The 11,881-nt window shown below is 32.9% G+C and overlaps 1 protein-coding gene across 1 annotated transcript; it reads left to right on the top strand.

Moving 5' to 3' along the window:
- The first annotated feature begins 1,069 nt into the window (after nucleotides 1-1,069).
- On the top strand, nucleotides 1,070-9,656 carry LOC124940564. The gene is made up of 10 exons (XM_047481089.1): nucleotides 1,070-1,405; nucleotides 1,820-2,179; nucleotides 3,003-4,914; nucleotides 5,001-5,072; nucleotides 6,080-6,232; nucleotides 6,672-6,835; nucleotides 7,877-8,024; nucleotides 8,123-8,245; nucleotides 8,778-8,865; nucleotides 9,354-9,656. The coding sequence occupies exons 2-10, from the start codon at nucleotides 1,866-1,868 to the stop codon at nucleotides 9,533-9,535; spliced, it is 3,156 nt and encodes a 1,051-aa protein (XP_047337045.1). The 5' UTR covers nucleotides 1,070-1,405; nucleotides 1,820-1,865; the 3' UTR covers nucleotides 9,536-9,656.
- Nucleotides 9,657-11,881: the final 2,225 nt, after the last annotated feature.

Consider the following 11,881-nt stretch of genomic DNA (forward strand, 5'->3'; position numbering starts at 1 on the left):
TATTTCATTATTATTTCATTATTATTTGTATTCATTATATATATATATATAATATTTAAATATATATGCATACAAAAAATTATAAATTAAATTCTCATAAGTGGTACAATAGTTAAATAATTAACATTTCAAATTCTCCTAGTCTCACTCGGTACACATTTTAAAAGTTTGTATTATAAAAATTAAAATTAAAATGTTGTTGGTGTGAATTTGATGATAAAATCTTTGAGGGTCTTGAAGGTAAAGATATGATAAAATATAATAAAATATGTGAATTCGAATTAAAGGGAATTGAGAGAATGGTGATTGTTAATAATGGAATCCTTTTAAGATAAGATATGATAAAATATGTAAATTTCAATTAGAGAGATTGATGAAATGGTGGTGCGAATTTGAGGATGAAAGAATAATGGTTCAAATGCAATAATAACTTTTTTGAAGGATAATATATGATAAAATATGTGAATTTGAATTAAAAGATTTGACGAGAAAATAATAAGTAAAATAAATATTTATAAATTTTAAATTTTGATATTTTACCTTGTCTAATAGAATAAATATAAATTTAATGGGACTATTTTTTTATTATTCAATTTGCTATTAAGTTTTTGTCTTTTTTTTATGGTTTTTATATATTAATTTTAAATAATTAATTAGAATATTAAAAAATTAATATTATAAATTCATTCAAAATGAAATAAAATATTTAATTATGTATTATAATTATTAAATTATGTGATTTGTTTTTTTTTTATTTTATTATTAATTTTTACACTATAATATTTATTAATTTAATTAAATATGTTTTTAAACATATGATCTTAATTATTAATTTTAAATTAATTTTTTTAAAATTATAATATTACGTATTAGTGTTTAGTAATTTATTTAATTAATTTTTGCAAATGACAATTAAGATAAAAGAAGATAGTTCTTTTAATAATAATAAAAAATGATTTATTTAAAAGAAAATGAAAAAAGAGAGTATATGTATGAAACAAGTTCTGAAGTTAAAAGAGTGTATTTTGAAAAATAGCCCCACTGGAGAGCAATTTGGCGAATCATAAAGGCTTGAAATCTCTCTAACCGGGGATTCAGCAATCATCACTATAATGGCGAATTTGTATTTATCAATGGAATCATCATAGAGGAGATAGCTGAAGGAGACGAAAATGAGTGAGACGAAAGTGAGAGAGCAGAGGTGTTGCAGCCGTCGTTATCTCCGCCCTGCAAAAAGTGCCAAGCTTGCAGAAATTTCAGAAAAATATATGTGGAATCCCTATTAGGCGCCAGAGAGAGTAGAACAATAATATTATTGAGTTCTCTTTCACTCTGATTTCTCATCTGAGAGATAATGGAGGATGCATGTGCTCTTGTCTCGACCAAATGTATGCCACTTTTCGAGGTAAAAATCAAGATTCCTATACTATTTGATCGATGAGATATCCTTCCTCGCAATTTCGCATGCCCTAGTTCAAGAATCAAGATATGCACACTTCAGCTGAGTTTTGAGTTTCTTTCTTTTTATTAGTTAAGAATGATTCATGTAGTATATTTAAGTGCTCAATTGACAGCTCTGTTAGTTGTGTTAATAATATGAAAACTGCCTGATTAGCTTTAAATGCTTGGTTTGGCTTGACTTTATCGAATTATTGAAATGTTATTATCATTGGTATAATATTTCTTAGAAACGATGAGAGCTGAATTACCACTGTTCATGTATCCAACAATGAACAAGGTTTCTAGTTTCTACTTCTGCTTCAACAGATAATTGACTTTCATTCGATTCTCACACTGCTCTCCTTCTGAAAATTTCCAGAATTGAAGTTGACATACGAAGGAAGGTAAATTGATAACACTACATAATGGATCGGCCAAAAGTTCGTGGCCCGCTTCCTTATGAATTGGCAAAGCCTTGGAAAGAGAACAATGAGGCTACATCAAGGGGGTTCATGCTAAGCCATCCAAATTGTACTGATCCCAGTAAGAAACCTCAGGAGTTAAGTTTTCAAGAGGCTAAACCAATACTTAATTATTCAATCCAGACAGGTGAGGAATTTGCACTTGAGTTTATGGACCATGTGAATCCTAGGAAACCATCTGTTTCAAACACACCTTATTCTCATGGATCTGTCCAACCAGCTCCACATACATCATCAGACTACGGAGCATTTGATAGTTCATCCATAGTTGTCAATAGCGCCCGTAGCGCTAGCTATAGCGAATAGCGTAGCGTAGCGCCCACTTGTAGCTATAAGGGGCTATAGGCTACGCACTTTCAAATAGCCCCGCTTTTGTAGCTATAGCTCCTATAGCGCCAAAAGCTATTGCCCCTTGTAGCGACGCTTTTACAAAATTAATATTAATTATGACTTTTTTATCTCCCCAAAAATTTTAAATTTCAAAATTTTTTTTTGACTCTTCCTTTTCTTTGCACTCTTCTTTTATTCTCTTATTATTTTTTCCTCTCTAGTCTTTTCCAATTATTTTCTCTTCTTTCCTCTAATCTTATTTCTACATTTCTTCTCTAGCCTATTCTTATCCCTCTTTCTCTTCTCTAGCCTTTTCTTATCCTTTATTCTCTTATTTTCTCTTCATCTACACATTTAAGAAGCTCGAAGGCAATCACATCTAAGTCAAGGGGGAAAAGACCAATAGAAATATCTAACACATTTGATATTTTAGATGAATTTGATTACATTGAAAAAAGTGAAGAAGAGAATGATTCCAAACATTATGCAATTTTAAATGAAGAAGATGATCTTGATCTTGATGAAGAAAATGATGACAATGAATTTTAGATTATGTTTTGAACTTTTTCTAGTTTAAGAATTGATGGTTTTTTGTTTTAAACTTTTATTTTTGTGATGTTTTTTATTTTTAGTATTTACATGTTTTTTACGCTTTATTTTCAAATAGCCCTCGCTACACTATTCGCTTTACGCTATAGCCATGAGCAGCTTTGGCGCTATTTAGCGCTATACGCTATTGACAACTATGAGTTCATCAAGGAAGATTAAGGTCTTATGCAGTTTTGGTGGTCGAATTCTTCCTCGGCCAAGTGATGGTAAACTTAGGTATGTCGGGGGTGAAACCCATATTTTCTCTATAAAAAATAACATAAATTGGCAGAAGCTTTGGAAGAAAGTCATAGCTATTTATAGCCACACTCATGTAATTAAGTATCAGCTTCCTGGGGAGGATCTTGATGCATTAGTATCTATCTCTTATGATGAGGATATTCAGAATATGATGGAGGAATGTCACATCTTAGGCTATGGAGAAGGGTCAAAGAAACTAAGAATGTTTTTATTTTCCATGACTGATCTAGATGATGCTCATTTTAGTTTGGGGAGCAGTAATGCTGATTCTGAGATTCAATATGTTGTTGCTGTCAATTCCTTGGATACAGGATCATTGAATAACATGAACTTGCATGGAATGAAAAGCACTTCAGGCAATAAACTAGATAATGAGCCTCATGCTGATTATATTCTTTTCACTATGGGGCATGTTCCACTGCCCTCTCAAGGAGAACTGATTATGTCCAGAGTGAAGAGTGATGGTTCAATCCTGCAGGAGTTTGGAAATTATTTCACACAACCTTCTGTAAATAGTTTTGTCTTGCAGGCAGAGGCTGTTGATGGAAAACTCAAAGATCCTTTTCCTCTATTCCAAGAACTAGAAGGAGAATTCTCATTGTCATCAAAGAATGAGGAAACACACCATGTTCCTGTAAGAATATCTTCATCTTTTGCCAATTTCAATGAATATCAGGTTCTTCAATCTCGTGACAATTCATGCAAGGCTTATAATGGTGTGCTTACTTCTGGATGTGCCAACTCTGTCTCTGACCCTCTAGATTTGAGTTACCTTGAATCAGTACTTCCTCGGAGGACCTTTTACTCTGAGAGGATCCCTCGTGAGCAGTCAGATTTACTAATCAGGTTATCAAAGTCGGATGATTCATTTGGTTCTCAATTGCTATCTGGCCATCCACATTCTGGGTCAACAACAAAAGATTTTAGTTCTGATCCAGTTCAAAAGTTGCAGAATGAAAATCTCCTTCACCCTGATCAGCTTATCTTGTCTCAAAATCCAACTTCAGTAGATCCACATGTTTTAAATGATGAAATTATGCAGCCCCCGTCATTGAAACATGTGTTTTCAGATACTGTTGTTAAAGATCCTATAGATGAGGGTAGAAAGCATAGACCTTACAATGAAGCAACATTTTATAAGGATATGAAGAAGGATCTCTTGGTTAATGGAAGAACTGAAGTTGGAAGTCAAGGAACCATTTCTGTGAACCAATTGGGTCTTATAAAGTACCATGAAGATACTTTGCATGGTATCCCTGACAAGACTGAGGACAATGCAATTGATAACTTTAAAGGAGGTTCTCAACCATCTTCCTGGATGGAAAGCTCAACCAAGGATGCTTATCAAGGGGATCCCATGTCTGGGGATTCCAAACCAGAACACGGAGATATCCTTATTGATATCAATGATCGATTCCCACTGGATTTCCTTTCTGATATATTCTCAAAGTCACTTCTTTCAGATGATGACTTCCCTAGCATTAATAAATTGCAGCGGAATGGATCAGGTTTGAGCTTGAACATAAAAAATCAGGATCCTAAACATTGGTCATTTTTCCAGAAATTAGCTGGAGCCGGATTTGCTCAGGGGGATATGTCTCTTATTGACCAAGATCATTTTGGTTATTCATCGGGACTGCCAAATGTTGCTGAAGAAGTTTCTCTTACTAATGATTTTTCACAATTTACAACAGATATTCAATTAAGCCATGTGGATTCCAAAATCAACTATGGTGGAGAAGAAGATCACCAAGAATTGAATGGTGCATCGTTAGAGAATCTTACTCTGGTGTCAAACTACAATCCTTCCCAGGTAGATGAATGTCTCACTATTAATGACACTCTCATTATAATGTCTATTTGGTATAGTCATGACTGATTGCCACTTATATTATCCAGGATGAGATCAGGAGTGTTGGCCCACCTCCCTTAAACCCATCTTTGGGAGAGATTGATATCAGTACCTTGCAGGTATAATGCATTCATTTGCTCCACTTGTCATGCTATATGTTTTTAAGCAAATATCATTGAAAAAAGGTTTCAGCACAGATAGAAGCTCTCTCTCCAATTTTGTGAAAAGTACCTTTCTGTAAACTTTGCTTTTTCCTTGTTCCTTATCAAGTTTTTTTAGAACGCTAGGTTCCACAACTCTTCGGAGTGCGACTATTCCCCGCCGGTTAAGCACATAGCCCGCAGACATACTAAACCAATTTAACCAGATGCACCGCTTGACGGGACTGAACCTAGGACCTCAAGGAGACTGGGATATCAAGTTATCTAAAACTTAAAAGTATAATAACATTGTTGCTTTATTTAGTAATCAATCGGGTTTTAAGGAATCCCTAGATTTGGATTCTTGAACAAGGGATGTTGTGCTGGTAATAAATTGATAATCAAAGTACTTAATATCTTAGGTCTTACTTTGTCTATGTTCCTAGTTAATTCATGCCTATTAATGATTCTGCAGGTCCAGTAACATGCATGTGGATTTGTTTTCTTCTTGATCACTTTTTTCAGTTGATGGCACAAGTTATTTGACCAGTTAAAACCAATAGATATATTATAGCTTGTTTTGATCTTGGGGTTTTATCACTTTTTTCCAAAAAATATTGTTTGATTTAAAAAGTGGTTCATTTGGGTAAAACGACCTAAACGCCGTTAGGCTATTTAAGATTTTAAAAGGATATTATAAGTAAAGTAACAGTTTGTAATTTTAGTTGATGATTTGATGGAAGAAGTTATTGATGATGGGATAGAGGTTTATCAAACAAGCCCTTAAATGTTTGAGCTCAACTGAATTCCAGTATTTCTGAAAGATACTTCAATTATAAGGTCTATCTCATCTTTCTTGTTGCCTGAATCTGTGAAGAATTATTTCCCTCTTTACACACTACTGGTGGTTATATTCATGTTTTTTTTAAGCATATGACTTATTGTAGGTTAATATAAACTCATACTTGTTTCCTTACATTATTCAGATTATAAATAATGGAGATCTTGAAGAACTTAAAGAACTTGGCTCTGGTACATTTGGGACTGTATATCATGGTAAATGGAGAGGAACAGATGTTGCCATTAAGAGAATAAAGAAGAGCTGCTTTACTGCTCGATTGTCAGAGCAAGAGCGATTGGTATATATTCCTTCCACTATTGTTCTAGCTATGTCATATAGCATATCAGATACACATTCTATGTGGAGATAGATTATTGAATGACATATGTCTATAACCAAAAATTGGTTTATACATGCTATGACTTCTCTGTTAAATGATCTTCAATTTAACAGTGCTACCCACCTAGAGTAAGTGGTAAGAGTCATGAACTAAGGGGATGATGCCTTAGGTTTGATTATCAGTAAAAACACCTTGATTGATGTGGGTGGGCTATTCTGCTAGCCTTCTCCATGGAAAGACACCTAGTATAGGGCTGAATTTTCTATAAATTGTAGTCAGGGATTATTTTATTTAATAGAGTTCGTTGTGTCTTTGTTGGTTTTGCTCAAAAGTTGATGGGTTGTGTTCATATGATGTAGTTGGATATGAAAATTTAATTCTGTTGTCAATCATTTAGACTGTAGAGTTCTGGCGGGAGGCTGATATTTTGTCAAAGCTTCACCATCCGAATGTTGTGGCATTTTATGGTGTGGTGCAAAATGGACCCGGGGGAACACTTGCTACAGTGACAGAGTATATGGTTGATGGTTCTTTGAGACATGTCTTGCTTCACAAGGACAGGTAGTATCACGCATGTGGTATACAAGTTCTGTTAGGTATAATTGGAGTTGTTATAATCTAATAAATCTTCCTGATAAAAAAATAATATATAATTGTTCATTTTCTGCAAACTAACTATTAGGTTAATGTTTGGCTGAGGCAAAATTGGAATTGTGGTGGTCCAATTCCATTGTTTGTTTGAGGACTTGAAATAAATAATTGGAATTATAAATTTGGTGGAAATAAATAAATAAAATTGACGGGGTGTTGATAGTGTTATTAATTTGATTTGATAGATTAATATTAATCTCTAAAAATTATTAATAATAGATTAAAACCAAGACTATGATTGGTTTGGGCGGAATTGGGGGTCCAATTCTAAATCCTTTGTTAGAATTGGAATTCCAATTCCAATGGAATATATGATTTTTTAAATTTCAATCTTTCTCACTTCAGAATTGTTAATTTGTTATTTCTCCAAACATAGTAATTGAAATTGAAATTTATTTCCAGTTCTTATAAAGTTGGAATTATAACCCTGATTCCAATTATCCGTATCCAAACATAGGCTAAAGTATTTTATTAATTTTGTAATTTAACTATATTAATAAGACGAAATAAAGAGAAAAGTAAAAGAAGTAAAAGTAGGAAGATTAAATTAGTTTCCTAAAATATTACAATTCTAATGATTTCTCCGAACTTAAGAATTGAAATTAATTTAATTGTAATGCAATCCAGTTATTGTAGAATTAAGTAGACAATAGCCTTAGATACCTATGAACAATAAGATGACGGTAATGCTGAAGAATAGGTGAGCAAAATGATTACTAAAAAGGCTTTTTAGGGTCAAGAAAACTGGGATTAAAAAATAGGAGAAAGTAAATAAATATTATTTATTTTCTTTTGATTTCATTTAATTCATCACGAATGAGACTAAACAGTGAATGCTTTGTTGATGAACTGAAGCCATATATAGGCTTTGGCACCTTTGCTAGAACCTCTGAATGTTTATTTATTTGTTTGTTCTTCATGATAATTCTGACCACATTAATAACTCTCTAGGCATCTTGATCGACGTAGAAGGCTCATAATTGCCATGGATGCAGCATTTGGTATGGAGTATCTGCATTCAAAAAACATTGTGCACTTTGATCTGAAGTGTGACAACCTTCTTGTCGATTTGATAGATCCTTCACGTCCCATTTGCAAGGTTGGTCCTATAAACTCTATTCTGCCATTTTGGTATTCTATAGTCCATATCTGTGGCATAATCGTTAATTCACTGTGAATCAATACCTCGATTCTTAGGTTGGTGATTTTGGACTGTCAAAGATCAAAAGGAATACTTTGGTTTCTGGTGGAGTTAGGGGAACTCTTCCATGGATGGCTCCAGAGCTATTGAATGGGAGCAGCAATAAGGTTTCTGAAAAGGTACATATTGGGCAGATTTTTTGTAGTCATTTTTTGTGTGTAGATCGTGATCCAAATTTGTTGTGTTTGTCAAAAATTACAAAACCTAAAAAATTATCTTGGATCATGATTCAAAAAATAAAATGGATCATTATTCCAATCTTCTGCCAAGCGAAAAAAAATTGCTTTCAGTTTTAACTTTGACAAATTTCTGATTGGATCTTGATTGTGGTTGAGATTGTGACAAAATACCAGTTTTCAGATAGGATCATTATTATTCCTCCTTAATACCTCAAAGACACTGGTGTAATGAATATCATAGTTGTAGATAGGATGTAGTAGTTGTTGTAGGAAGGGAAATTAACATATTACTTGAGTGGTAGAATTCAACCATTTGTTCATTGGTGTAAACTACTGGAAAGAAGAAACAAGGCATTAAAAATATGGGTGGGAACACTTTTTTTCTGCTCATTACATCCTCAGTGTTGACCAGAACTAATTGATTATTGTTGCAGAGCTCTATAAATAAATGGCATGTTTGGTTGATATGCAGGTTGACGTGTTTTCATTTGGTATTGTTCTATGGGAAATTCTCACTGTAGAGGAGCCTTATGCAAATATGCATTATGGTGCTATTATAGGTACAAGTTCCTACCTCTTTCAAAATCTTGGGCCGTGTTTAATGTCTAGGGTTATTTTGATTAAATCCAACAACCGTATTTCAAATCATGAATTAAAATACCAGAATATCCTATTTTTTCATTATAATTTTTTAAACTATTATGATCTGATTTTTCATCAAACAATGGATTTTATTGGAGGTGTTTGCACCCTGCATTTACTAGACACAATATTCTGAGTCTCATTTTATCGAAAGCTTCTTATAAAACCAACAGTTCTTCTTCCCGTTATGTTAGTAAATCACGTCTATACTATTTTCCAACAACTCCTTAATCTTGGCTAATATCATGAGTCATGACAATAGCAAAGTTAACACAGAAAATGACAATGAGAATCAAAATGCGGTTTTCCCTAAAATCAATGTCCAAAACATTATTATGACTCTTTTATGATTATTAAAACCTTGTTCAATCTTGAATTCTAATATTTTATGGTTGTGTTCTTGCAGGAGGCATTGTTAACAACACATTGAGGCCAAGCATTCCAAGCTATTGTGACCTGGAATGGAGAGAGTTGATGGAGCAGTGTTGGGCTCCAAGCCCACCAGCCAGGCCATCCTTCACCGAAATTGCTAGTCGATTACGAGTAATGTCCAAAGAACAGCTTCACAAGGCATGTCAACCTACGTAGTGGGGATCCTGTTATGATCAATTTTTTTTTTGTTGGTTTTATACAATTATACATCATACCGGATTTGTACTATAAACATTACAAATTGAAAGTTACCACGCAATTAAATATGATTATAGAATTGTTAGTATCAATTAACATAACATTAGACAAATATAAATATATATATAATTATTGTGTTAAAAAATATATTTGTTTTATATTGAAAATAGTAAAATTTCTATTAATCAAAACCAAGCAGCTAAAAAATCCGACCAAAATAACGGACAAAAAAAAAACATTACAAAGAGCACAATACACATTCATTGTAATATTTCACCAAATTTCATTCTCAATTCATCATAGTATGCTATTCATGCAACATCATAGTATGTTATTCATGCAACAAACCGATCTGCATCATACTATGTTATTCATGCAACGGCCGATATGAGAAATGTAAGCTATTCATGCAACGAACCGATCTGAGAAATGTAACCATTGCTTAACCGCACATAATTTCTTATAATTGAAAACAACATAAGCATACTTCTTGTATGCTTCTAATTAATGCTCAACACCATATTATCAAACATCATTTTTCTCAGACAATTTGAATAGCAACAAATATAATTCAGCTATAAATTTGTTTTTCAAAACTTATCCCTGAACGAAATTCAGGCAATCATTACTTAGACAATAAATTCAAACCACCATGATCTTCTAAATCGCTAGTATTCCATATTTAAATTATTGTATTAATCTAAATTAATATTTATCTTACCTTATTTAAAGGGTAAAAGAGATTTAATCTTTTGGTTCCACTATCACCTCATTTTTTGAAGTCTTCACTTGTTTAGATTTCGCAATTAGTTTCATGTTTCTTTAACATCTCTGTGATGTCATAATATGATCGTCTCGGATTGTTTCAGCTTGATGAAATCGCATGGCCAAACTTTCATTTGTAATCGATTTTTCTATCCTTAATCACCTGAATTATCAATTTCCTTCTTATTTCTCGTCAACATATGTATTGACTCGCCCTCATTCTACTCTTGTCTATGGATTAAGAAAATTGGTGGGATGAAATACACCACACTATTAACTACTATACTATTGTTGGGCTGAAGAAAAAAATAAAGAAGGGAGATTACAAAAGAAAATTAAATATTATTATTTTCTGTTATTCAATCGTACCATTACTATGTATTTAAATATATAATAAAGATATATCTTTTCTCTATGAATTAATAATAGAACTTATAACCTTCTATATTATCTTAATTAATACAATAATTAATTAAAAACATTAATTTCAACACTCTCCCTTAATGTTTTTGTTGGTAATGCCTAATAAATCTCGTAATTAGATGAATTTGTTACAAGGAAGTGTTTTAGTGAAGATATCTGCAACTTGATCTCCGGTCTTTACGTGCTTGATCATCACTTCTCCATCATTAATTGCTTCACAAATGTAGTGATGTTTGAGGTTGTTGTGTTTTGTTCGACAGTGAAATATTGCATCTTTCGACATAGCAATTGTCGCTTTGTTGTCGCAAAAGAGAACCGTAGTCATGTCTTGTTTCTCCCCCATGTATTCTAAAATCTTCCTTAACCAAACCACTTGTTTGGTCGCTTCGTTTTCTGATACGTATTTGGCTTCGGCGGTGGAATGTGCAACTCTCTCTTGCTTCTTTGATGCCCATGAAAATAATACATGAATCGAGTGAAAAACAATACCTGGACGTACTCTTCATGTCATCCATACTTGCAGCCCAATCGCTATCAAATACGTACTCTTCATCACTATCATTCCTTTCAAACATGAGACCATACTCCATAGTCTCTTTTATGTATCACAACACTCTCTTTGCAACTCCAAGATGAATTTTTCTTAGTCGGTGCATAAACCAAGATAATAAACTCGTTGCATACATGATATTGGGTCTCGTATTCGATATATAACAAATCCCCAACCAGGTTTCTATATTGTACCGCATCAGCATCACCACTACCATCATCTTTCACCAACTTTTCATTACTACAAATGAAGTCATCACGAGATAACAATTCTCCATTTTGAATTTTGAATGAATACTTTTGGCATACTTCTTTTGACAAATAAACACACCTCCATCATTTTGATCAATTTTAATACCCAAGAAATAATGTAACAAACCCAAATCATTCATCTCATATTTTTTCATCATATCAGTTTTGAACTCATTGGCCATGTTTCAACATTTCTAGTAAAAATCAAGTCATCAACTTAAATAGAGACTATGAGCATACCGGATTCACTGTGTTTGATGTAGAGTGTCGACTCGCTAGGACTCCTGAAAAATTCTCTCTTAGAGAAATATTCAT

Source organism: Impatiens glandulifera, chromosome 5 (assembly GCF_907164915.1).
Source record: "Impatiens glandulifera chromosome 5, dImpGla2.1, whole genome shotgun sequence".
Lineage (NCBI taxonomy): Eukaryota > Viridiplantae > Streptophyta > Magnoliopsida > Ericales > Balsaminaceae > Impatiens > Impatiens glandulifera.